Source organism: Rhinopithecus bieti, unplaced genomic scaffold, assembly GCF_001698545.2.
Source record: "Rhinopithecus bieti isolate Rb0 unplaced genomic scaffold, ASM169854v2 scaffold_77291, whole genome shotgun sequence".
NCBI classification, from domain to species: Eukaryota; Metazoa; Chordata; class Mammalia; order Primates; family Cercopithecidae; genus Rhinopithecus; species Rhinopithecus bieti.
This window is the reverse complement of record NW_016829743.1, coordinates 1,028,107-1,055,483: the sequence shown is the minus strand read 5'-3', so window position 1 is coordinate 1,055,483 and position 27,377 is coordinate 1,028,107. Positions and strand designations below refer to the sequence as shown.

Sequence of the window (27,377 nt, the reverse complement as noted above, 5' to 3'; positions counted from 1 at the left end):
CTCCTGACCTCGTGATCCGCCCGTCTCGGCCTCCCAAAGTGCTGGGATTACAGGCTTGAGCCACCGCGCCCGGCCGTGTCTTGTTAATTTCTAATGTCCTCCATGGCATCCAGCACAGAGCCCTGCATTTCTGTGCTTTATATTTGTCAAATGAATGGCAAAAGGCTCCCTTAAAGTCCTGCTCCAATGACTCACAACCCTTAGTGTCTGAAGTTCTTATCTCTATCTTTCCTAAACCACTCCTCTTGCAGTTTCATCCCTAATTTGCAGGGGGACATGAGTCAGAGGGCAGCAGAAGGGACCAGATTTTTACCTTTATTTATACTTTTACTGCTCCAGGGTAAATAATCCCAGTCATCGCCAATTCCTTAAGCAATTCCAGGTGCTATCTCCCAATTCTCTAATCACAAAATTCTTGGCTCAAGTGAGTTTTACAAGTTTCGATCGTCCATCTAGTTATAATGATCCCACCAACCCAGACAGGATGGACGAGCATCTGTTAACATGCCAGACAGCTTCTCTCTATCCAATATGGACCATCCCTGCTATAGTACAAGGAAAGGAATCCAAGGTTCCCAGGCCCCTCCTACCGAAGAATCCTCTCGAACTCATCTCGATCCCGTTGCACCTGAACAGCCAGAGCATGCTCCTTGAAAGCCACCTGTTCGAGCCGACTTTTCCGCAGCTCGGCCTCTGTTTCCATCTTCTTCTGCGCATTTTCCTTTTCCTTTCTGCGCCACTCTCTGTCTGCAACCTCCTGGTTGCGCTTGGCCCGCAAGGCATCCTGGGAAAATTGGCAGGGGACCAGTGAGGGCACAACATAGCTGGAAGTACAGACCAAGTGCCTTTAAGAAGACACCTACTTACAGACTCTGACAGTCTGCTTTGAAAAGCACCATGAATTTCTCTGGCAGCTAGTTATTCTAGGAAAGGATAAATGGAATACTGTCATCAAACTTTTGGGTTAGAAGATAACCTGAGGGGTCATCTTGTCCTTCCAACCCACTCATCCCAGTTCTTTCCCTGTACCTCAGACATCTCCAGGCAGTCTTGAAATCACTTCTAATTTCAAAAACTGCTAATGATGGAGATACCACAGTTTCCCCTGGTGACACATTTCATTGGTTGGTTAAGGTTGAAAGTTCTTCTTTATGGAGCAGTGAAAAACTTTCTCTTGAACCTTAAGCACATGCTGCACTGCCCAATCCCTGCTGACACAGGCCCTGGGAGCAGGCCCACCCTTTCCTTCTCAAACTACTGAAGTCTAGGTAACTTGCATCCTTTCCTCCACATCTCCACCCTCGAGGCCATTCTACAGGCTGTCAAAGGGATGGATAGGCAAGGGAATGGGAAAAGTAGAGGGAAGTCAAGACTAAGCAGGTACCTGTTCTGCCTGGTAATCTTGGGCCTTCTCCTGCATGGCCCTCAGGCGGGCGATCTCCTTCTCTTTCTCCCTCCGGATTCTCTCCTGCTCAGCCTCAAACTCTGCTTCTCGAGCCTGCCGGAAGGAAAGATGTTGTAGAACAATTGACATTGCCCAGCCTTGCAGAGTGAAACAAAACCCCTACAACAGACTTTCCAATATCCCCCCTACCACTTCCTGACTCCTTTTAAAATAGGACAAAATGAGGCCAGGCACCATGACTCATGCCTATAATGCCAGCACTTTGGGAGGCTGAGGCAGGAGGACTGCTTGAGCCCCAGTTCAAGACCAGCCTAGGCCACAGAGAAAAACTCTGTCTGTACTAGAAATCTAAAAATTAGCCAGGCATGGTGGCATGTGCCTATAGTCCCAGCTACTCGGGAAGCTGAGATAGGAGGATTGTGCTTGAACCTAGGAAGTCGAGGATGCAGTGAATCATAATTGCATTACTGCATTCCCCTGGGCAACAGAGCAAGACCTTGTCTCAAAATAAATAAATAAATAAGGTAAAATGAATTTAGCAATGCATGAACATAAAAACAATTAACATTTATAAAATGCTTTATTGTTTATAAAACACTGTCCTATGTGTCATCCTGGAGAGCCCTCACAACATTTCATGAGACAGATATTATAGATGAGGAAACTGATGGTCAGAAAGATCAAGGGTCTTGCCCAAGATTGCACAGGAAGTAAACTACCTAACAGGATTTGAACACAGGTACCCTGACCCTGGCTTTCACACTCCTTCCACTATGTCATAGACAATTTTCAAGTTGCAAGGCTACTGGGCCAAGAAACAACAGTGGTTTTTTGCCTGGCTTGTAAAGTACAGCAGGTGGAGGTTATCTCATTAGTGCCTGGGCAAAGAGCCAACCACGCTTTGGGCAGTCCCACAGTGGTTACCAGATATGTAAAGAATGAACCATCAAAATTAGCTCCCTTTCCACCTCTCTGAAAAAACACACATATCCTTAAAAGCTTCCCAAGCCCAGCTTCCCAACTGCCATTTTTAAGCAATCATAAGATGAATGGTGCAGGTTGGAGGCAAATGTGACCTTAATAAAGAATCCTCCCAGCCCGACATGGTGGCTCACACCTGTAATCCCAGCACTTTGGGAGGCTGAGGCAGGCAGATCACAAGGTAAAGAGATCAAACCAGTTGGGGCCAACATGGTGAAACTGCATCTCTACTAAAAATACAAAAATTAGCTGAGCATGGTGGCGCATGTCTGTAGTCCCAGCTACTCCAGAGACTGAGGCAGGAGAATCGCTTGAAGTGGGAGGCAGAGGTTGCAGGGAACGGAGATGGTGTCACTGCAGTCCAGCCTAGTGACAGAGCAAGACTCCATCTAAAAAAAAAAAAAAAAAAAAAAACCTTCCTTGGCCCTCATTTTACCTGACCAGACTTCTGTGAAGCCCAGTGAGTTGTCCCTGTAAAGCTGTACAGGGCTGTTGCCAAGCTGCTTCCTCTGTCCACCCTGCCCTAGATAGCAGGACAGGGAACTCTGGGTGTTTCTACAACCAATCTCTGCTTTTAGCTCTGCAGGAGCAGCCCTGGCTGCAAGAATAAATACCACCATGAAGTCGGTAAGGGCTTGTGATATACGTAGATACTTACGGTGGACTGTGGACATGCCCAAGTGCCTGATCCTGTGGCCAGTCTCCCGCCTCTCCCAGCTACACCTTTCCATGATAAAGACAAGATATACTCCTCTCTTGCTTAGAAATTCATGGCGACTCATCATTCCACCCTTCCAGTTCCACTCAAGGTCCAAGACACCCCAACAACTGCTCTTAGGTCTCCATCTCACCACCCTCATTTCTTATTATGTCCACTACAAACTCTCTGCTGCAGCCAGAAAATATGTGCACTAACTCCTACACAGAATTAACTCATTATCCCCACCTTCATCCACTTGGGAAAATAGTGGTTGAGTTCCAATGGTATAGCATTATTCTAGGTAATTTCAGCCTAGTCTGACTGGACACATATTGAAGGATCCAGTATATTTTGAATCATCAATGACTATTTCACAGGATTATTGTAAAGATTAAAAGAGATAACACATGTTAGCACAGAGCCCATGCACAGAGCCCATGCCCAGTGCTCACTAAATGATAGTTATGTGGTTGTTATTATGTAGGAATCATCTATGTCCCCAACCCTGCATTCTCACTCTATTGCTTGCATAGAGTGTCCCCAGCATCCAATAAGAATACTAAAGCCAATAAGTGAGCTTAGCTGAGCTTCATTTTCTGTGGTTGTCTTCAGAACATATAGGTGTACCAAATATGCCATTCGAATTATACTCACACCCTCCCCTTGGCCTTCTTTAAAAATCACTACTATAGAGGAGCATAGAGAAGTACAATGTGTTTCTGTCATCATGGAATTTCAAAACTAGCAGGGCAGACAAGACCAACACATGAAGAATATAATAACTTTTCTGCCACTTTGAGTACTTCCCCTCTTTTTATATAAATCCACGTTCACTTTATCTAAACCACTCTTAAAAGCCTTCTTCTACTCTCCAAACCCCATAGATCCCAATCATTTTATTACTCAACTTTGCCCCAGAATGAACTGACACATTCATGAGCTACATTCATCTGCAACTGTTGGTATGGTTCTCTCCTCCACTGTGCATTTGCTCTGTCTTATAGGTTCTTTGGTGGGAGACAGGGGAAGACTATTTTCTGAGTCTAGCACCCAATACAGGATGCCCAATATAGGCATTTGCACAAGAAATTTATGTAACCTCTGACTCATGATTACCAGGGGTATAATTATGCAAGTCATGACAAATCCACAAAAAACCTACTTTCACCAATGGTTTTAGTTTTCTTTTCTGCCTGCACATGGCCCTCATCCCAACTTCTAATCAAAGGTGTTAATGAGGATAAAGCTAATTTAGGTGTCCTTTCTAAGCTGTCTCTGTTAATAAACAAGTGGCCTGGCTAAGACGAAGAGACAAAGAAGCCAGGCTTTTGAACTAAGGATGTGCATCGTAGAATGAAGGTGCGGCTGCCTTCCACTGAAGTTCCCTAAGTTCTCGGCCCTCCTCTCCCTGTGACAGACATTCCATTCCTAGCCAAAGATCCCAGAAACCTAGTCCCTACCATCTTCTTCTTGGTGAACTCCATCACCATCTGGTCCGCCAGCTTCTCCTGAGCCAGCAGCTCTGCTTTCTGTTTCTGGTTTTCATCATTGATGCGCTTAATCTCAGCTTGCATCTTCAGTTTTTGCTGCTGCCTTTGTTCCATGTCCTGCCCGCAAAAGAAAGAGAGCCTCAGAGTACAAAGAGGTAAGACGAGAAGCCACTGGCATCCAGAGATAGAGAGACGCAGATGGGGGGGGCGGGGGTGGGGGACAAATGCATTGCCTGCGGTCTAGCGTCCACAACCATCCTTTGTTAAAGCTGTTTTTTCAAGGGTCATCAATGAATTTGGTCTTCAACCAAATGGCCTCTTTACAGTCTTCATCCAACTTGACCTTGTGGCAGCCCCTGATGCCATTGATCTCTATATTTTCAGGAAGCAGACGCTCTTAAAGTTCCATGGAATTGCCTCTCACATGTTTTGCTAAATCCCACCCCTGTGGCTTTGCTCATGGTGCTTCCTCCTGCCTTCAATTTCCCTCTCCCATTTAAACCCAACTTTCACTCTCCAGTCAATAGTGACGACTGAAATAACACCTATTGCCCTGAGTACTTTCTATTTCTTGAGCACCGTACACAGACTATCTCTAAATATGTCCTATTTATGACCTAAATATGTCCAAAAATCCTAAAAGGTAGGCCTCATTATCTCTCTTGCTCCAATAAAGAAAGTGCGGCCCAGCATTGAAGTGACTTCCCCACCGGCCACACAGCTTATAATCTCTAGAGCTAAAATTTTGAAACCTGTTCTGTGTAAATTAAAGTATCAACCTTCTCTGGAAATCTTGCTTGATTGCCTCAACTTTCAGTTCTCTCTCCATTTCTAAATTCCCTCTGCACTTAAGGTGGCACCACACCTCTTATAAGGTGATCATACACTGCCTTGCAGGTCCCCACTCATTTCATATGTGTTCGCTCTGCCCCAGTTACAGGACAAGGGACCTTGTGTCAAAAATCCTCTCTTCCCCAAAAACATGTAGCCCAATGCAAGGAAAATAGCAAATATTCGATAACCCATTGCTAAATGAGGCAGGGAAGGTAGGACCAAAGTGAGAGGCATGTGAGAAAGAAAAAAAAAAAAAGTTCTTAGACGCAGAGAAACATTTGACGGAGATCAGAGTACTAATGTGAACAAGGTCCTTTTAAGGAAGGATCCCCTGCCTTTCCCAGCCCTGAGCCTTCAATGCCTCTCAATGATCATACCACTTCTGAGCCAAGCACATTCTCAGGTGCAGAGGGGCATTGGAATTAGGGGAAACAGCTGGCCCCCCAATCACCTCCAATCAATCTCAGACTCCTTAAGTTCTTCTACTGATTAACTCACCCCACCTCCCACACTATTTCCAGCTCCCTCCGTTTCTCCAAAGACTAAATCCCTCCCTGGCCTTCCAGCTCTTCCTCAGCCCAGCTGCTGCCCTGATTCGTCCAACCAAGGTAACTCTCCCTGTGTGTCGTCCTCTAGAGCTGGCTCTCTGCCAGCTTGGCTCACTGCCCAGTTCAGGGCTCCTTCCTTCAGGAAGCCTTCCGAACTGGAGCCGTATGGCAACTGGCTGCCTCTGAGGTCCATGTGGTGCATGAGTCACAGACATTCCCTCTCTCTCACCATACTCATTTCTTTGCACACTCCACTTCTCCCTTTCTGCTCCTCCAACTCTCACACTCCCTTTCCCCCTTCTCCCCTTCTTCCTTTCCTTTCTAACTGCTTCTCACTGATTTTAGGCCTGCTGTTTGTATCCCAGACATCATTTAATCTCACTGGCCCTCAAAGCTAAAGATGCTGTTGATTTCTGATGTATGACATACATGCAATTATGTATTTATTTACTTCTTTCCCTATTTATTTACTTTTTGGATTGTTGTTTTTGTTGGTTCATTTCCAAGACAACAAAGGACTTTCCCTGTTTCTTTTGAAGCCTTTCCAAAGCAACCCCAGATAAACTCCCTTCACTCTTTTCCCGTTTGCTAGCAAGGTGGGGAACGTTGCCCTTAGTACCACCATGAGATGATACAGTAGGTCTAAAGCTGGGAAGGCACAGGTTTCTACGCTAAAATTGCCCAATAATACTTCCTGGAGACTCAAGGAGTGCCTGTTGGAAGGACATTAAAAGGATAATGACAAAACATCAACGTAATGGTGCTGACTCATGGACTCCTAGAACTTCCTCAGTTAGTCCACCAATTCCCACTCCCCACATCTAGTTGGATTTTCCCGCCCTCACTTCTTGCCCACTACCCTGCATATTTGCCCCATAACTTTCCTTCTTGGCCCTTTCCCATTCTCTCTCCCCTGAGCCAGGAAATGGAGTAACTTGGCCAGGTCTCTCATTGTCTTCACTCTGCTATTCTCCTTCTCATGCAGTTCACAGGGCTGTGTGCCCCTTCAGTTTCCCCAGCTACTCAGGTGATCTTCATTCCTCTTCTCTAGTAGCTCCTCACACTGCAGGTGTGGTGAGAAGGCTTCATAATTACAAGTCTGCCCACCTGCAGGACTCTTCACGTCCCCCTGTCACTCACCACCATCAAATGCACTAGCTGATGACAACTTGACAATTCATAAACACAGGGGAGGGAGAGAATCGTAAAAGAATACGTGTTCCACGAGTTAAATGGCACCATGAGGAGGCAATCAAACAAATTCAGAATGTGAGATATTCTTAAAGGCAACTGGCCTAGCTGCTTCAAAATATCAGTGTTATAAAAAGGAATGAAGAGGGCCGGGCGCGGTGGCTCAAGCCTGTAATCCCAGCACTTTGGGAGGCCGAGACGGGCGGATCACGAGGTCAGGAGATCGAGACCATCCTGGCTAACCTGGTGAAACCCTGTCTCTACTAAAAAATACAAAAAACTAGCTGGGTGAGGTGGTGGGCACCTGTAGTCCCAGTACTCGGGAGGCTGAGGCAGGAGAATGGCGTGAACCTGGGAGGCGGAGCTTGCAGTGAGCTGAGACCTGGCCACTGCACTCCAGCCTGGGCGACAGAGCGAGTCTCTGTCTCAAAAAACAAACAAACAAAAAAAAAAAGAATGAAGAAATGAATGAATGAATGAATGGGGGAACTCTTCTAGATCAAAACAAACTAAAGAGACTCAACAATTTGCAAGGTTTGCAATGTGCAAACCTTGATTAACATCTAGTTTGGAAACAAGAAAGCCAGAAAAACGTATTTGGAACAATTGGGGAATGTGAATGTGGATTAACTATTAAATGACATTATGGAATCACTGAATTCAAGTTTTTTATGGAGGAGGTGATAATGGTATTGTTGTCATGTAAGACAGTGTCCGTGTTCTTTAGAGCTGCAAGCTGAAGAGTTTAGTGGCAGAGTGTCAAGATATCTGCAACTTACTTTCAAATAGTTTAACAATAAAAAATAAATAAATATATATATATATACACACACACACATACCTAGAAAGAAACAAGCAACTAAGGTAAATGATTAACAATCATTAAATCTAGGTGAAGAGTTTATGGGTGTGATACAATTTTTTCAACTTTTCTGTCTGTGTGTACAAAATTTTCAAAATAAAAAATTGAGGAAAAAAAATTATCCAAGTGCCTGCCATATCCCTCACTGTGCTAGAGGGTTTTACACATTGTTACATCCCAGAAAAGGCACATAGAAGAGGACATTTTAAGTCTTCTTAGTTTGGGCAGGTATGTCATCATTTCTTTTGCAATAAATATGCCTACTAATTTTATTCGGACTAACAGGAAGAAAAGGTTTGGCTTCACAACACAATTAATGACAATGGGATGCTATGTACTTTGAGTGAAGTAACAGCAGGGAGACTGGAACTCAGATATTGCTACTGTTCATCTACAAAGTATATAATATCCCTAGGTGATTGAGGAAAGACCATAAAACATCCCTGTTTACTTGTGCAATGTATGCAGCCATATATTTCCTTTATGTGTCTATTCACAATGATTTGTCAGTCTTGGACCCCAAGTCCCTGGAAGGAAGGGACAATATCTATCCAAATCACTGCTCATCCCCCAGCATGACACCATGGTGAAATAAATATTTAACATGGCAATAAAAAGTTGATGGTGATGATGTTGTGAAATGAGCATGTGCCTGGCAGAAAACCATTCAACACCCTGAAACCCCAGAGTCTTGAAGGGTTTTGATGCTGCTGGTGGTGAAATGTGGCATTGTCTGTCTGGCCTGTTACCTTTAGATCTTCCTCTTGGAGCTGTTCCATATACTCCAGCATCTGCTCCTTCTCCTGCTCCCGCTGCTCAGCAAGTAGTGATCGTTCCTCCTGGTTCTTTTCCATCTGTTCCACAATTTGCCGCCTTCCTCTTGGAGAGAACAGTGCCACAGTGTCTTAGAAACCCAGGGTCCACGTCTCCCAGAGTCCAACCTCCATCTAAACAACCCCCAAGGTGAGTGGTGTCACAGAAACAATTGACAAGTGCCCCCTAAACATCGATATGCTTCATGAGCCCAGACCAAAGTCCTTCACTCAGGAAGGACCTCAAGGGTTGGCCTCCTTTCTCCTGAGCTCCTGGTTCCAGGGCTCACTTTTCCTGAGATTCTCCTTCTTTATTTGTTTCCCCAAGAGGGGCACCCCACTTGATAAAACACTTTCTACCTTCCAGTAAATAAAGAGTTTCTGAAATCCTACCACCTCCCAAATCTTCCCAGAGTAATCATAGGAAGCTAGCTGAATAGTAAAAACCCAAACAAACAAACAAAAAACAAACAACAACAGCAACAAAAAACCCAGGGTCTATAAGCAGCGTTGCCAGTGATTCCCTATGTGTTAATGGGATGTCAATAAACTTGGAAGCATAGACCCCATGACATATGCGTAAAGGCTGGAAGAATGGGAGAAGACGCAGATTAGGATGAGGATCGAGGGAAAAGAGTATGAGAGCCACATTCAGATGGAGTGCTCAAATTGCTTCATGACTCCAGATGAAGTAAACAGGAGTAAAGAGTAAAAGGGTTACATGAAAACAAGTTTGGGCTCAATATAAGGACCAGCTCAAATCATTACTGTTGCCTAATGAGACAGAGATTTTTCCTTTACTGGAGCTGTTTATGCAGAAGATGGACAGCCACTTAGCCACTAAATAACCTTTTACTGGGAACCTACTATAGTACACCAGGTACCTACCAGAAGTACAGAGGTGAATGTACCAGGTATAGTATACCAGGTACGGAGATGAATGGTTCCAGAGAATAGGATACAGTTGGGGAGATAAAACTGCCATTCAGTGTGGTACAAGAATTATTTACAGAGGTAATTCATGTATTGAATGGTTGGCGTTCTAAATCTAGGACACTATTATTCTATAATTTACTTGCTCTGGGACTTGTCCTTTTCAGCACAAAATGAAGGGGAGACTGAATTGATTCATCCTAACATGAATTAAGCACCTATTACAGGCCAAACACTGTGCTAGGCTCAGAAGCTACAGAAATGGATACGATAGGACCTGTCCCCAATGAGCATAGCATCTAGGAGGGTCAGAGAGCCACAGCACAAGAGTGGGGTGCTGGAGTATAAACACAGAGTGATGGGCGCAGAGAAGGGAGCCACTAAGCCTGCCTGGTGACATGAGGGAGGTGACAGCAAAGCTATGTATAAAGGGAAGGAGAGAGCATTTTCCAGGAGGAAAAGGAGAGGAGGGTAGTCAAAAAAAAGAGAAAACAACAAAAAATTAAGAACTTGTGACATGGCCTGGCATGTTGGGGGCCTGGGAAAAAGCAGAGAGTAGATGGCAGGTAGGGGTAAGAAACGAGATTGCAGCCAGACTGTGAAGTGCCTCCCAGGATTTGAGAAATAAGCTTTTAAAAGTTCTGTGATTCCGGCCAGGCTCACGCCTGTAATCCCAGCACTTTGGGAGGCTGAGGCCGGCTGATCACTTGAGGTCAGAAGTTTGAGACCAGCCTGGGCAACATGGTGAAACCCCATCTCTACTAAATGCCAAAATTAGCTGGGTGTTGTCGTGCGTGCCTGTAATCCCAGCTACTTGGGAGGCTGAAGTAGAAGAATCGTTTGAACCCAGGAGGTGGAGGTTACAGTGAGCCAAAATTATCCCCCCCCCCCCCACCCGGGGGGACAGAGGGGACCCCCCCCCAAAAAAAAAAAAAAAAAAAAAAGTTCTGTGATTCTGTGTATCACTTAGTAAAGTTTTAAGATAAGCAGATGACAATAATGACCATTTCGCATTTTTTCCCTCTTTGCTAGGCTACATGGACCTAAAGATACATGGAAATAGCTTAGAGAGGGAGATGCCAAAACCACATCTTTACCTAATTCTTTCCTCCCTCCTCTTCCTGTCCAGTTCCTCCTGCCTTTGAATGGATTTCTGCCGCTCCACTTCCATCATCTGATCCAACCGCTTCTCCTCTGTGTCCAGTTCTTTTTGGATCTGCTGCTTCTCCAGGATTTGGGCATCCCGGATGGCATGGCACTTAGCATTGAGGATAATCTGGAGAGTGGAGATTAAACTGTGGCACTAGGCCCAGGGATGTGTAAGTTTAAGGGGAAGAAATGGGAACAGAATGCTATACTGCTGAGCATGCCGGAGGTGTGCATGACTGCTCACAAGTCCGGGGAAATAAGAATGTTCTTGTATTTACCTTTCCCCTGAATATAGTTGAGCTCAAAATTTTACTGGCCTCCTGCTAGGTGCCAGGGTCTGTGCAAGGAGGGACCTGGAATAGCACCTTTCAGGGAGCTACATCATAGAGTTTTGGTGGTAATGGGTCACCCTTTGGAAATATGATGAAAGCAGTAGGCCCTCTCCTCCATAAAATTCACTTACAGATATACACACAAAATTTCTATAAAACTTCAGAGGTCCATTGTTCCACTTAAGAGACCCATGAACTCCAGGTTGGACCCCTTGTTCTCCTCAGGGGAGCTAAGACACTCTTGCAGAGGCCAGGCCACAAGATTTTTAAGCTGGAAGAGCCCAACATGACACAAAAGGGATGAAAAGCCATGGGCCCATCAATAAGAACCCAAAAGTAAAACCTTTAGAAAATTAAAGGAGGCAAATGTAGAGAAGATTTACCTGAGAGACAGAAATCAGAGGTGCAGGGATTGGGGAACCAGCACTTTTCATTTGGTAAGGAAATGAACCACGTGCAAATGAGTTACAACAGAATTTAAATGAGCCTCTGGTCTTTATGTTCTCAGCCAAAGGAAGAGCTTTGGGTACTCCAAAAGCATCCAATTGCCTCGACCACCATACGTGGCCAGAACTGAACTAACAGTATGAAAATAAAAGTAGCACTTCACATTTAATTTACCAATCCACAGCCCACAAAGCCTCTCCCATCTATTAGCTTATTTCATCCTGCCAATGATTCCACAAAGCAGTTTTACCACCTTCAAGTTACAAATGAAGAAAGTGAGGCTCAGGGAGGGCAAGTGACTTGCCCAAGGTCACACAGCAAGCAGGTGGCAGAGCCAGTCCTCACTGTGATCACTGCAACTACCACAGCAGGTGCAGCTCTCCTGCTGCCCCTCCCCTGCCCACACCCCCACCAGTCCCTGACCTTGTCCAGTGTGGGAATAAGAGGAGGGAGGCGGGATGGCAGTGAGTGCTCAGAGGGAAGGGAGAGATGAAGAGCCCACCTTGCTCATGTCCTTGAGCTCCTCCTCCTGCTCCATCCGCAGCTTGTTGGCTCTCTGCAGGAGGTTCTGGGCCCGTTCCTTGGCTACCTCCTCCAGGTCACTGAGCTTCTTGTTGTTGTTCCACACCATCTCCTTCTGTTTCATGATCTTCTTTCGTGTCATCACTGCATCCTAAGGGAGACCAGTCTGGCTCAGTGGGGGATTATTTCATGTGCTCTGTGCCCTGGGCACTAGCCTGGCTATCACAGGTGACCCAGTACAATTTTGCCTCGGCCAGTGATGACATCAGAACCAAGAAGTTCCACAGCCTGGCTTTATTCTCAGCCCTCCCCTTGGCCCCAGTTGCTCCCACCTCTCATCTCAGGTATTGCTCTTTGGTCTCCTTTCTGCAATATTTCTTAAGTATGTAATTTGTGCCTCATTTCAGGGACCCCTAATGAGAGTTCCTCAGTACATTTTGATTCTGCGACCCATCTGCAGAGGCAAAGCCTTAGGGAGGTTAACTACCATGATGGCTTCCTTCTCCTTCTTGAAGGCCTGGTCCCTGGCCTCAAGTTCTTCTCTGGTCAGGACATGGGATGCCCATTTGATTCGCTCAAACTCCTCAGGGCTGATGATTAGGGATTCCCCGGAGGGATCCTCTGTGGGAACACTGATACAAGAATGAACAGATTTAGGGAGGTGAGAGGGAAAGTTCTTGGCACCACATTTTAGGCTTCTCTGCTCTCTTCCCCTCTCCCCATCATGCCAGTGGACTTCTCCAGTAGCAGAAGAGACGGCACGTGTGCCATGAGTCCACTGGGGAGTAGAGGTTCCAAGGTGGGGGTCAGGTAGCACTGCAGGCTAAAAAGAGACATTTTAAGTCCTTTTTCTATAAGATCCAACTCATAAGTTACCTTCTCTGTGCAGCTAAGACCCACCCCCCGTCATGTCCACATGTGCCCACTCTGCCCCCCCGACCCACCAAGACCCAATAGATCACCTCCTCCTCTGAGCCCCCACTGCACTCTGTTCTTACTGCCTATATCACAGATAATCATGCAGGCTCTGTTTCCTTTATGAGCTCCTTCAGGACACAAACTCTGTCTTAACCACATTGGCAGCCTAGTCTCTGGCACAGCGCTTGGCACAGAGTGAGAATTCAAAACAAAGCTGTTGAATTAAACTTTAAAAACAGATTATTCCTCAAGGATGACATAAAAAGGGCAAGAGGACGCCAGACAAGGTTGATATAGATGCTAGTTAGAAACCTAAGCTTCCCTGCCTATCCAGCCTAGAAAGAAGCTTTGAACCCTAAATATTAATTAAAATCTATGATCAACAATAGCCAGAGACATGTCTATAGACCTCTCCTTTCTAGCTATCCAACGCATTCAACAAACCAATCGCTAATTATAATGATTACAAGCAAATGACATACATTAAAGATGGGGGAGGGAGTAGTTGGGGAGGTGGGAAGAAAGCTGCTTCTGGGTGAGGCAGGTACATGCCAATAAGACAGATGGTCTGAGACAGGAAGTGAAACCTCATCTAATAAAACTAGTGTGTGTGTGTTGGGGGAGGGTGGTCCAGGAGATGGACAGAATGAGTGAGTGGATTTGCAGCTTAGCCAAGATCTTGTGTTTCACGAAGCAGAGTGGCCCTAAACAGCCTAGGATCTGGAGTGACCAGCAGTGATCTGAATCTAAGACAGCAGTTCATACTACTTTCAGCAGCCCTGAAAAATAACCAGCCACTTGTCCTCTGATGTGTTTTCAGGACTAGATGGCTCCAAGAAGGATCCCTTCCTCTGGCTCCAGGAGTGGCTGCAGGGCTCTAGCCACATCTGGCCATTTGATGCCAGGGCTGACCAGACATGGTCAGTAAGGAACTGCAGTCCAACACAGCTCCTGGGGTGTGTACCAGATGTGCCTCCCCAGCTGTGACACAGGTAGCATTTTCTGGGAATTAGGGTTTTAGTAGGTGGAGCCAGGGCAGGGAGAACGGTTGTAAAGGGTGAAGCACTAACACAAGAGCTAAACCACCGAGCAGTGTTGGCTCATGGCACATGGTTGAGCTAGGCCTAAGCCCCACAGGAGGGGCTCAAGCCTGGGGACAGCTCTAGTCAGGAAGTGGGGCTGAGCTAATCCCAAAGGAAACCAAGGAGCTCCTGTGAATTTCCTCTTATGGCCTTAGAGTCTGGGAGGAAGCCAGGGGCTAATGAGGCATCTGGTTAGTTTCCCTTTGCTTCAGATTCTTAATGCAGCCAAAAGGAAGTGACTCATCTGGATCACTTCCCTTTAGGGAGGGCACTAATGGGGACTTAGAGAGGACTCACTAAGCACCTCCCCTCTACCAGTCCCTTAGCTCACACAGCCAGCCAGAAGTAAGGAAGGAGAATGAAGCTGAGAATAAAGGACAGTAGCAATAATAGATACAATGGGAGAAACAAGAGAGGCCAGAACGCAGAAGAAAGAAAGAACTATCAAACAAAAAGGGGAAAATGAATAGGAAAGAAGTGGGGATTGGACGGGCAGAATGAAACCAGGTGGGTTTATCCATCTCCCTGCAAAGATCCTTAGCAAAAGGATAGGGACTGGGCAAAGAAGGACAGGGGACTGTGTACTCACATGAGCTCTCGGACCATGTCCCGGGTGATGAGCTGTATGGTCTCTGGCTTTCGATCCAAGCCCAAAGCAGTGAGAGTTTTTTGAAGGGTATGCTTATCTCGGAGCAGCACAATGGGGCTGTCACTGTGGCCCTGGGCTGGGGACTATGAGTTCAGAAAGAATAGCTTAGAAGCTTGTCACCCCCACTTCCTGCTGGTCAGTCCTAACTTCAAGGATAGAGCAGCAGGATGCCCTATATCTGAGCGTGGCTGGATGTGTTCTGTACTGACCAGCTTTTCTTTTCTTTTCTTTACTTTTCTTTTGAGATGGAGTCTTGCTCTGTCACTCAGGCTAGAGTGCAGTGGCGCAATCTTGGCTCACTACAACCACTGCCTCCCGGGTTCAAGCAATTCTCCTGCCTCAGTCTCCCGAGTAGCTGGGATTACAGACAACCACCACCACACCTAGCTAATTTTTGTGTTTTTAGAAGAGACGGGGTTTCTCCATGTTGGCCAGGCTGGTCTCAATCTCCTGACCTCAAGTGATCCGCCCACCTGGGCCTCCCAAATTGCTGGGATTACAGGCGTGAGCCACCGTGCCAGGTCCTGACCAGCTTTTCGGAGAACAAGTCTCTTGTTCTTGTACAGATATTCCTTGCAGAACGGTAGGTATAGTAAGGAGTGGCGGTCACTAGTGTGTGTCTATACCTAGTCTAAAGTCATCAGGAATGAAAGCAAATTTCTGGTCTCTAGATTTTCCTCTCTCCATGAAAGATTTTCCTTTATGAAAGAAGAAATAATTATCTCTCTAGGACCACACAGTGGGTTTGAAGCAATATAATTTGTTACAGACTCTTACAGTCTTTGACATTGGTCATTTTAAATTCTTTCTTACAATTAAATTACTTTAACCCCCACAAAAAGCCATATTGAGGGAGATAGAAATCGCTAAATGACCTGCAGAGGCCTACCCTTAAGATCTATGGGTAGTTCTCTACCAGCTCATTGAGTTGGTGCTGAGGTCAGTGAGTTAGAATTCAGCAAGAACACAGACTGTGTTTTTTTTTGTTTGTTTTGTTTTTGTTTTTCAAAATTCTCCGACCTGAAGGAATTAGATAACAAGAAAATGAAATCACCTGTTTCAGAAAATGTCTAAACACAGGAAAGGATGTGTCATTAATGCAGCCACTGTGATCCTGACCAGAGGCAGGGGAATGGCCCCGCTTGTCCTACCTCACTTTGCACTCACAGTCCCGTGTGCTGCTGCCACCTGGTGCCCATCTCTGCTTTCACGTGGGCACAACTCAGTCATGCCACAGGCCACTTCTGCCCTCTACTGCCTGTTGAGAGACTTCCTGAACTCTTACCCACCAATGAAGCCAAAGAAACTAGACAAGGGACAAGCATTTTTCTGATAACCCCCTTTTGCCAGCCAGCATGACTACTCCTGGAGAACTCAGCCAATTCCAAATCTCTCTTTGCTTTGACTAGAAAACTCCACATGTACCCACAACAACAGCAACAACAACACAAATGTCTGTAAGTGAAATTGCATTTTGGCCAGGTGGGGTGACTCACACCTGTAATGCCAGCACTTTGGGAGGTCGAGGCAGGCAGATTGCTTGAGCTTAGGAGTTCAAGACCAGCGTGGGGAACATGATGAAAGCCTGTCTTTACAAAAAATACAAAAATTAGCCAGGCGTGGTGGTGGGCACCTGTAGTCCCAACTACTTGGGAGGCTGAGGCAGGAGAATCACTTGAGCCTGGGAAACGGAGGTGGCAGTGAGCCAAGATTGTACCACTGCACTCCAGCCTGGGTGACAGGAGTGAAACCCTGTCTTAAAAAAAAATAAAAAATAAATGCATCTGTTGATCCTTTCTCTTACCAACAGGAAAACTGCTGCAGAGTGAGAGTCTTCTGAATGGATTAAGAAGCCTATCTTGATCCCTCTGGAGAGTCCTCTTCAATTCACAATGAAGATGTTGAAGAGCAGGAACAGACACCAACTCTCCTCTCCCCACCTTCCCCACTGGCAGAGGGATTCAGGTCACTATTGGTGTCTCTCTTTCCCTTTTCCCCTTCTCTTAAACTCTCACTGCCCTTCTCTCCATGTCTCATTCTCTTTTTCTCCTTCCCTCTCTTCCTTCTCCCTACTAAACTCCATGTGTACCAAAATCAGTCAAAGCTCTATTATCTAGCTCTCTTTATCTAGACTAAAGGAGTTGTCAACCTTTTGGTCTAGACAACACTTATAAATAAAGACCTGCTCATTTCCCAAAGCTAAATAATTGTTTTAGTTGAGCAACTGGGAAAGGAGGATGGTTTTGTGTTGTACTCTGATGGTATTATCCTTGGATGGAGGGGGAAGATGTTGCTCTTGCCTGCAAGCTTAGCCCATCAGCCCTCCAGCGGTTCCGTCACGGAGCTCAACTGCAACTATTGCACTCTCTGCAGCTGAGCCTTCCTTTTGACATTACAACAGATTTTAAACACTGTGAAGACATGAGAGACTGGGGTGGAAGAAGCCGGGTGTCCCTGTTGACATAGGCTCCACTAGATCCCAAAGCTCTGCAGCTCAGGTCTCAGAATTCCCCTTTGTCTTCGGTCTGAGAGTTACCTATGAGAGCAAGGTTACTCAGCAGAAGCTTTGCCCTGAGCTACATTTTTGGGCTTCTGCCTGCAGGTGGCATCGACTTGAAAGGACTTGTTGAGGATTACCTTGATATCTCCAAAGAGGCTCTCATCCACCTCAGAGCTCACGGCTTTGGTCCGATAGCGAGCCTTATTCCTTGACCTGTTGGAAGTGGCAGAAGAGGAGCTCAGGATGCCAGCTGTGCTTAGTGGCTGCAGGAAGAGGCAGAAAGTTTGGGTCATCAGTACTGAGTGGCATCCAGACCCTGAGCAGTCAACAATTCACCAGCCCATGCTGGGGGAGTGGGTGGGCATGTGAAAAAGAAACAGTTAGGGAAAGTGGCTGTGTAAACTCTGAACCGTAGGGGACAAAGAGTAACAGATGGAGGGCATCCCCACAGAGCAGGGGAATCCCTGAAAAAGAGAGCTCTGCACAAAGGAGCATTTCTGTAAGACAGTTGATCTCATAGAAGTAGAGAGTAGAATGGTGGTTACTAGAGGCTGAAGAGAGGAAGGGGAGGGGCATGGGGAGAGGTTGATCAATGAGTGCACAGTTACAGTTAGATAGGAGGAATAAGTTCTGGTGCTCTATTGCACAGAAAGGCCACTATAGTTGATAATAATGTACTGTATATCTCAAAAGAGATACACAATATCTAGAGGAGAGGATTTTGAGAAATATAAATGTTATAAGATTAAATAACATGGTAAGATCTAGTATTTGATAGCACAATAGAATGACTAGAGTTAATAATGCATATAATGTATATTACTATATATAAATGTATATTAATATACATGTATACAATAATGTATATTATTTATATTGTATATATATATATATTTTTTTTTTGAGACGGAGTCTCGCTCTGTCACCCAGGCTGGAGTGCAGTGGCCGGATCTCAGCTCACTGCAAGCTCCGCCTCCCGGCTTTACGCCATTCTCCTGCCTCAGCCTCCCGAGTAGCTACAGGGACTACAGGCACCCGCCACCTCGCCCGGCTAGTTTTTTGTATTTTTTTAGTAGAGACGGGGTTTCACCGTGTTAGCCAGGATGGTCTCGATCTCCTGACCTCGTGATCCGCCCGTCTCGGCCTCCCAAAGTGCTGGGATTACAGGCTTGAGCCACCGCGCCCGGCCTATATTGTATATTTCAAACTAGCTAGAAGAGAGAATTTTGAGTGTTCTCACCGCAAAGAAATGACAAGTGTTTTAGGTAATGGATATGCTAATTACCCTGATTTGATCATTATACAATGTATATACATGTATCAAAACATCACACTGTACCCCATAAATGTGTACTATCATTATGTGTCAATTAAAAACAAAACTGTTTTGTTTTTTGTGGTTTTTTAAAAAGCAATTCTATAGTCCTCGAAGCTGAAGGCCAAGTCGGCCACATAGTATGGAAGTAAAGATAAAAGAAGCGGGAATGGCAGGAGGAGAGAAGCAACAGTTTCTCATTATCAGACTAGTACCAGTTTCCCAAGAGGACAACCTCTCGTGGGGCAATTTGGACTTGCCTCCCCAGACATGCGCAGTGTCCCCTTTGCCTCCAATCTTTTCAGCTTGTGCTTCAAGTCTTCCTCACAAATGATACCACTGTTTGACCTCCTTCGTATCTCCACAATCTTACAAGGTTATGGTGGGAGCACAGGATATAAAGGATGGAAAAGCACCTCACCCACTGCTTGGCATGTGGCTGATGCCCAATAAACTTGAGGCAGTGGTGAATGATAAACGATTACTAGCTACAATCAAGCAAACCAGTTCATAATATCCACTATTTGGCTGTTTCTCTCCCAAGACCCTTTTAGTGTGCCTCAGTCATTTTTTAGCCCCCTACTAACTTCCTATTTTGGCAAATTCCCCATCTAATGAGTTGTGGGAGATAGTGCTCATCTCCAACTACAGAAGCTGAAAACATCAAATATTCACCTTCTCAGCCTGGCCAAGGAACCTAGGCTTACCCAATGAGATGGCCCTGGACTGACAATGACTAGGGAACTAGTGAACCAAAAGTCAGAACAAGGAAAACCTTTCTGACCCAAACAGAACTGGCAGTCAGATCCAGTGTCTGGTCTGATATCAATACTGATAACGATACCAGCAGCAGCACCCTATGTACAGAGTTGGCAGTTTGGGGGGTACAACAGTGCATCAGGGTCCTTGCCAGACCAGTTCTATGTTTTGATTGTGGTCTTGATTCCAGCTGCAGAACCTTCCTTTGTTCCTATTTTTGAGCTTTCCAAAATCCTCTTAACACATTCTCTTTTACTTAAATTGGAATTCTGGTTCTGTCGCTTGTAACTAAGAATCTGATTAACACAACCTCCATTCCCAAAGGACAGGCAGCTTCAGCTCAGTCCCAAGAGTAGACATCTATCTTTAAAAGGTAGTATCTACAAAGACTACTGGATGACTCCAGGCTTATGATAAAGCTGACTCAAACCTCACTTTGGAGGAGCCCATATGCCCCACATCTCTCTAAACTGGGTTACCTTGAAGGAATGGGCCTCAGTCTCCCCAAGACTGGGAATCAGCAGCTGTCAAGGGAACAGGGTAGACAGGGAAATACACCATGCATTCCAGGTCACTAAGCCCTGGACAGTGTTCTGAAAGCTCTCTCTGATCTGTCATTACCAACCAGACACCCCAGTGCCTGTTACACCTGTATCAGGTTTTCACACTCAATTGGACAATTATTTTCCAGCTGTCTCTGTGCTGTACATTGAACACTGCTATATGTGCATTTCCCTCACTGCCTGGCACAGCCAGCAAAAGGCTTACATAGGAAGTCTCCCTCTACAGCCTCAGCCAGCCCCAATACAGTAGAGCAAAGAAGCTTGGATTTATTAAAAGGTAAAAATAGTAGCCCCAAGGATGCCTAATAACAGCCTCTGAAGGGTTATTATATGGTAGGTGGTGAGCTACGGCTCCCCTTTCCACCAAAAATAGAATAAGAGGAAATGAATAGAAACTTCAGTAGGTGGGATTGAGGCTAAGCATTTGGAATAACTGGAAAAGGTGGAAGGCTTTGGATCATGAGTTTTGTATGTAATTAAGGGAAAAGGCGCAGTGCCTGGCACATACTAGGAACAATATAGCAACGTGCATTTGATGAAGAAAGATGACCTCTCAAGGACAGGACTGCAGACCAGATTGAGATGGATACTTTTCTGGAATACGTCTGCCTGACTCCAAGTCACTCCACCATTCCATATTTTCCAGATCACATATGTGGTCTCCACTGTGGATAATAACGTATGTGAAAGGGCTTTGGAATACAGATGGAAAGTATTATTGTTTTCCATTTGTTTTCCTGTCTCTTTTCAAGGACTCCAACAGGTTTTCCCTTGTGCTGAAGTGTCCAACAGACTGCAGGTTCCTCCAGGGCTGAGCCTGCATCTCCTGTTTCCTATGCCCTTGGTACCCATGTCAAGAGGAAGTCACAGCAAGGACTGCCTGAGCCAGAATAGAGGAAGAAAAACAGATGACCACAGAAAAGTGGCCACTGAGCAGGACAGTGGGAAGCTCTGAACTCTAGGGTTGGGTGGTTGAGAAAAACCTCATTTGGAAAATGCTGACTTTGAAGCCACAGCCTTACACCAGGGTTCGAATAAACAGTTTTGCCAAGGGTAACAAGGATTACAAAGGTCACTGTGTAAACATACTAGAAAAACATGAAGAACCAAGCATAAATGTAAAGTTGGATCCCTCTGGGCCAGAGGCAATAGTGAAGAAGTTCTTTTAGGAGGTGACGGGCTGGTTTTCTTCTTTGCATGACTAAATAAATATTGCCAAGAAGCTGAACTATGCATAAGGAGAAGCATATCCAGTCCTGCTTATGGGGAGACAGCTCTTGAAGGGAAGGCAGCTGAGAAGGCAGGGGGTCTGGGGAAAATGAGGACTGGGGACAGATAAAGGTGCCAGCCCTGCTTTGATATTTTCGTCTTGGTGACTCAGCTGACTCCCCCTCTCTTCATAAGCCTTCCAACTCCTGGAGCACAAGAATTCAGCCACAGCTAGGAGCTCTATGAGAGACTCTGATGCAGAAAGATTTGCTGATCAAACAAATAATGATTTTGATTTACAGTCATTGATATAGGATGATCTCCATAACATGTTAAGTTGTAAAGGAAACAGACTGTAAGAAACACATAAGTCTGGGTGCCATGGCTCATGCCTGTAATCTCAGCATTTGGGGAAGCCAAGGCGGGTGGATCGAATGAACTCAGGAGTTCAAGACCAGCCTGGGCAACATGGCAAACCCCACCTCTATAAAAAGTATGAAAATTAGCCAGGCGTGGTGGCGTATACCTATAGTCCCAGCTACTTGGGAGGCTGAGGCGGAAGGATCGCTTGATCCCAGGAGGCAGAGGTTGCAGTGAGCCAAGGTTGAGCCACTGCACTCCAGCCTGGAGAGCAAGACGTTGTCTCAAAAAAATAATATTAATAAAGAAAGAAAAAGAAATATAAGTATTCTTGGCCGGGCATGGTGGCTCATGCCTGTAATCCCAGTACTTTGGGAGGCCAAGGTGGGTGGATCACCTGAAGTCAGGAGTTCAAGACCAGCCTGTCCAACATGGTGAAACCCCCGTCTCTACAAAAAAATACAAAAATTATCCAGGCATAGTGGCCCGTGCCTGTAATCCCAGCTACTCGGGAGGCTGAAATCCCAGCTACTTGGGAGGCTGAGGCAGGAGAATCGCTTGAACCCGGGAGGCAGAGGTTGCAGTGAGCCAAGATCGCGCCACTGCCCTCCAGCCTAGTCGACTCCATCTCAAAAAGAAAAACAAATGTAGAAGTATTCTTGTAAAGATGTTTAATGGCAGGTATGTGCCCAGAATGTATTACTGAAAGCATGTTCAAAAAAATGTTTAACAGTGTGTCAGGTAAGCTTTACCATCTTAAGATGTTTCTTTATTGAATAATTTCCTGCAATGAGTAGACAGCTATTTTTATGACCAGAAAAAAAAAAAAAAAAAACTTTTTTTTATTTGAAAACAAAGCATAGCAATGGGCCTGGTGCTCCAACTCTGAAAGCAAGAGAGTACAACCCTTAAAAAAAAGCAAAAAAACAAACAAACCAAAAAAACATAGCATTATATATTCTGTGATCCAGGATGTTTCACTCAAATCCAGCAAGACAAAGCTGGAATGGGGCTAGAATAGGTCAGTGTGGAGTTTCCCTGATGTAACTTCAACACCCATCAACTGAACGGGTTGACATGTTCAGGAAAGATATGTCTTTTCCTAGATGTCTTACCCATTCTGATCTAGTTCTTTTTTTGCACAGAGTCACCGCAGGCTGGCAAATTCAGGCTTCAAACTCTTGGTCTGGTTCTACTTCCCTTTCTGAAGACTTTGGTTACCAAGTAAGGGAGATTCCCATGAACCAGACCCCTTGCCTTTTACTCTGAGTGATCCACACAATTATCCTCTTTCTTCAAGTGGGACCAAGCTGGCCATCTGTAGGATGCCACCAGAAGATAACATCCCAGTCAGTACTGAGGTCCCCATCTCTCCTTCTGGAGGATTTTAATCATTATTTTTATAAGAGTTCTGGAAGTCTGCCTAATTGTGAGCCTCACCACCCCTACTATCTCTTCTCATGCCTTTAAATACTCTCCAAACCTATTGAGTAGCACCATATGTACACAAACACACACACCTGGCCTACCAGAGATCACTAACTTAGACCCACTGCTTCTCAAAGGTGTCCATATGCCCAGTCCTGTCCCAGGAATTTCAAAGGGGCTCAGTCAGTGAGTCAAACCCCTGCCCTGAGTGGCTCCTGGATGGGGAATCCCCGATCTGGGTGCTCTGAAGGCCACCAGTCTTGCCCAGGTGCAACTTATGACCTATGAGAGCTTGGAAATAGGAAATTTTTAAAAGAGGACAAAAGGGGAACTAACATTTACCATATGCCCTTAGACACCAGGCATGACAGTAGGTGCTCACATACATACATACACTACTGGGTTTGTAAGGTGCTGAGAGAAGATGGGACACTGAATCAAATAGAATACATAAGTGAAAAGGGATCCCCCCACCCCAAATACAACACTGCAGGGAGTCCTCGAAAGTCAGGAACTGTTCTTTGTTGAAGGCTTATTTAATAATTAACAAAACTCTTCTGAAGTCCACTGAGCCCCAGAAAAGCAATGCAACCTCTGGGCCTGAAGTTTGTCCACAAGTATACCCAAGTAGCAGCTACCTTTGCCACCTGTTGTGCCCCCAGACATTCTAGGTCAGTTCCAATAACCCAAGACTCCAACACTTATCCTCTGCCCTTCCGCTCCCCTCTGGGACCAACACACTCAAGCCCAGGCATCTCCTTCATGGTTCCTCCCAGGCCGTGTTGGCCTTCTCAACCTTCAGGATCCTGACAGTCTTCCCCATTCCAGTGAAACCCAGGCTGACAGGCCTGTGCCAGTCTCTCTTCTGGGCCTTGCAAACCTGAGACCCTCCTCACTCACCCATTTATTCATTCATTCATTCATTCATTCATTCACTGACAAATATTTATTGACTATCTGCTGAGGGACATGAAGCCCTGCTAACAGGAGAAAAACCTGAGGCTCAGGCACAGTCACCTTGCTAGTTAGTGGCAAAACAGGTACCACGACCCATTATCTGGCCTCCTCACCAGTGTTTTTTCCCACACCACATCCACAATCTTTAGTCCACTGAGGCTCCAGTCTGATGGCATCGGGGAGAGGGTTGGGACATCCCTTTCTCTCCAACTGCTCCGCTCAGCGTGCTCCACATTTCCAGTCACTATCGACGCTATCCCTAGTTCCCCTTCTGACCCCACCTCATGATCTCCCTTGCTTCTTCTAGAGGTGTTCTCCTTACTCCTGGGCCTTCCCGACCCTTAGACCCAACTCTGCCCTCCCCTAGGCCCCCACTTTCCCCACTCAGAGCCCCCACACAATTCAGGACACAAGAGGCCCCATCTGAGGTTCTCCCTCACCATGTCCTCAGCCACACGCCCTGACTCCGGACCTCTGTCGCCGCCCGGGTGCCTCCAAGGCCCTGGTGTTGACGCGTTACCGTGGCAACCACTAGCCCGCGTTCTTCGGCTCAGGCCCCGCCCCGGCCCCGCCCCCTCCCACCTCCAGTGGGCAGTTGCCTTGTGCTGGTGGCGTAGGGAACAGGAGCCGGTCGCTCCAACCGTTGCAGCCCCGCGTTGCAGCCCCGCGCTCTAGCCCAACCGCGGTTCTGAAGGATTGAGCCGCCCTGGCGTGCCCTGCTCTGCACTTTGGCTTTGGCCAAACTTTTAGGTCAGAACCCGAACTTAAAGAGCTTACCATGGGCCGAGGGAGTTCTAACTGTCAGCGGCCCGAAGAGCCTGGGCCAGGGTCACAGTTTTCCCCAGGGACTTCGCCTAGGTTACTATGATTACCCTTGCCCCACTGCCCAGGAGGCGCCAAGCCAACCCCGGATGAGTGTAATCTGCAGAGAAGCCAGCAGGATCAGACCAAACTAGTTTCACAGCAGAAGAGAGTCTGGTCGGGTCAAGAAAGAACTTCCAGCCCTGAGGATGTCTCTGCAGTGTCAGAAGCAGTTTCTTAAATTGCGGGCCTCAAATCTCCGGCTAAGAATCACCTGGAGAGTTTATTAAAAATGGAGGCCCTACATTAGAATAAGTCGAAAGCTAAGGAACTGACCTTGGGGTACTACTTCCTAGCTGGTATGTACTGTTCTAAAAAGTACATAGGGGTTTTGTCATTTTTCCAATTTAGTTTGGCCTCTCTACCTCCCAATTTGCAGGGCCGGCATTGAACTCACCTCGGTAGGCTGCATGCTCCAAGCCTCACAAAGCTGTCCCACCAGACCAAGGACATTTGTCTTCCTCCGGTGCTGATTAGCTAAGCTCTTGGTGTGACTCTGTGAGTCTCTGAGCTGCTTTCTCAAACCTCTCTCCAAACCCTCACAGCCAGTCTTTCTGAAGCTCTTACTCCAACTTGGATACTGAAGGCTGTTCACAAGCCCCAGGGGAATGGAAGAAGGGAGACAAGGTCACTTCTTGCTGCTTTTAAAAGGACTTTCTCCAACAGGCTTCACATTCCTTCCCTAGATTTCCCAGTCTTTATCTCCTTTGGGATCAAGAGTACGAAATTGTGTCCCCTTCGCAGAGTCCCACCAAGTGTTGAAGGCTTAATCAGAGGGAGAAGGGAAGGCCTGAAGAGAAGGAGCACAGTCCTTGGGAGGCTTGGGACTGAGAGAAGGGGTTGTTCTGTTCCTGGGAACCTTCCTTACTAAGCCTTGACATTAGAACCCCCTTCCCTGCAGCTCAGAAAGAAGGAAAAACAAGTAACCGGCCCACTGTGGACAAGATGCTTCCTGTATTCTTTTCACCCCAATCTCCCAGGCACATCTGCATGATGTAGTTACTATCACTGTAACCAAAGAGGAAACTGAGGCCAAGAAAAATAATTGTCCAAACTGAAAGTCTGTATCTTAGCCCAGGGTGACTGTCTGAAGATGCAAAGTTGAGGCAGAAAGGGCTGGGCACGGTGGCTCATGCCCGTAATCCCAGCACTTTGGGAGGCCGAGGTGGGCAGATCACCAGGTAGGAGTTCGAGACCAGCCTGGCCAACATAGTGAAACCCCGTCTCTACTAAAAATATAAAAAATTAGCCAGCGGTGGTGGCAGGCACCTGTAATCCCAGCTACTCAGGAGGCTGAGGCAGAAGAATGGCTTGAACCCGGGAGGGTAAGATTGCAGTGAGCCAAGATCACTTCAGCCCAGGCGACAATGCAAAACTCTGTCTCAAGGAAAAACAAAAAAAGGTTGAGGCAGGAAGGAGGGAATGACAGAGTGCAGTGTAAGGGACTTGCCTCCCAGCAGGCAAGTACACGCCTATAATCCCAATACTTTGGGAGGCTAAGGCAGAAAGATTGCTCGCATCCAGGAGTTTGAGAACACCCTGGGCAACATAGGGAGATCCCATCACTACAAAAACTCAAAAATTAGCCAGGCATAGTGGTACATGCCGGTGGTCCCAGCTACTTGGGAGGCTGCACTAGGAGGGTCACTTGAGCCTGGGAGGTTGAGGCTGCTCTGAGCCGTGATCATGCCAATGCACCCAGCCTGGGTGACAGAGTGAGACTCTGTCTTGAAAAATAAAGTAAATAAAATACAATAAAAATTTATCTCAAAGCTAACAATGCTTAAGCTTCAGGCCTCTCATTTACGTAAGCACATGTCAAGGCTCAGAGAAGAACCCTTGGCAATGTGTCTACAGGCATACCTTGGAGATACTGCAGATCAGGCTTCAGAGCACTGCAATCAAACTAATATCACGATACAGTGTGAGCAACACAAATTATTTGGTTTCCCAGTGCATATGAAAGTTACATTTGCACTATACTGTAGTCTATCAGGTGTGCAATAGCATTATGTCTAAAAAAAAGTGCAGACTTTAATTTAAATATACTTCATTGCTAAAAAGTGCTAACAATCATCTGAGCTTTCAGCGACAGTCATCATCTTTTTGTTGGTGGAGGGTCTTGCCTCGTGTTAATGGCTGCTAACTGATGAGGGTAGCACTTGCTGAAGGCAGAGGTGGTTGCAGTAATTTCTTACAATAAGACAACAGTGAAGTTTGCCGCACCAGCTGGCTCTTCGTTTCTTTTCTTTTTTTTCAAATGGAGTTTCACTCTTGTTGCCCTACTGAAGTGCAATGACGCGATCTCAGCTCACTGCAACCTCTGCCTCCCGGGTTCAAGATATTCTTCTGCCTCAGCCTCCAGAGTAGCTGGGATTACATGCGCCACCACACCCAGTTAATTTTGTGTTTGTTTGTTTGCTTGTTTGTTTTTAAGACAGAGGTTTGCTCTTGTTGCCAAGGCTGGAGTGCAATGGTGCGATCTCCGCTCACCTCAACCTCCACCTCCCGGCTTCAAGCGATTTTCCTGCCTAGGCCTCCCGAGTAACTGGGATTAGAGGCACGCAGCA

The 27,377-nt window shown here is 46.2% G+C and overlaps 1 protein-coding gene across 6 annotated transcripts in view; it reads right to left on the bottom strand.

Moving 5' to 3' along the window:
• CFAP45 (cilia and flagella associated protein 45) overlaps nt 1-24,487 on the bottom strand; it is a 28,936-nt gene extending 4,449 nt beyond the window's left edge. The window contains exons 1-10 of one of the 6 annotated variants that reach the window (XM_017864840.1): nt 24,387-24,487; nt 17,493-17,618; nt 14,796-14,938; nt 12,694-12,838; nt 12,187-12,357; nt 10,854-11,032; nt 8,761-8,890; nt 4,547-4,693; nt 1,385-1,498; nt 591-784 (exon numbers count right to left, since the gene is read on the bottom strand). In XM_017864840.1, the coding sequence (XP_017720329.1) occupies nt 591-784; nt 1,385-1,498; nt 4,547-4,693; nt 8,761-8,890; nt 10,854-11,032; nt 12,187-12,357; nt 12,694-12,838; nt 14,796-14,938; nt 17,493-17,618; nt 24,387-24,389 (1,352 nt within the window). In that variant the 5' untranslated portion in view covers nt 24,390-24,487. Of the gene's footprint in view, nt 1-590; nt 785-1,384; nt 1,499-4,546; nt 4,694-8,760; nt 8,891-10,853; nt 11,033-12,186; nt 12,358-12,693; nt 12,839-14,795; nt 14,939-17,492; nt 17,619-22,676; nt 22,880-24,386 lie in introns of those variants that run through there. The other 5 variants (XM_017864845.1, XM_017864843.1, XM_017864842.1 and 2 more) reach the window with 5 other exon arrangements.
• Nucleotides 24,488-27,377: the final 2,890 nt, after the last annotated feature.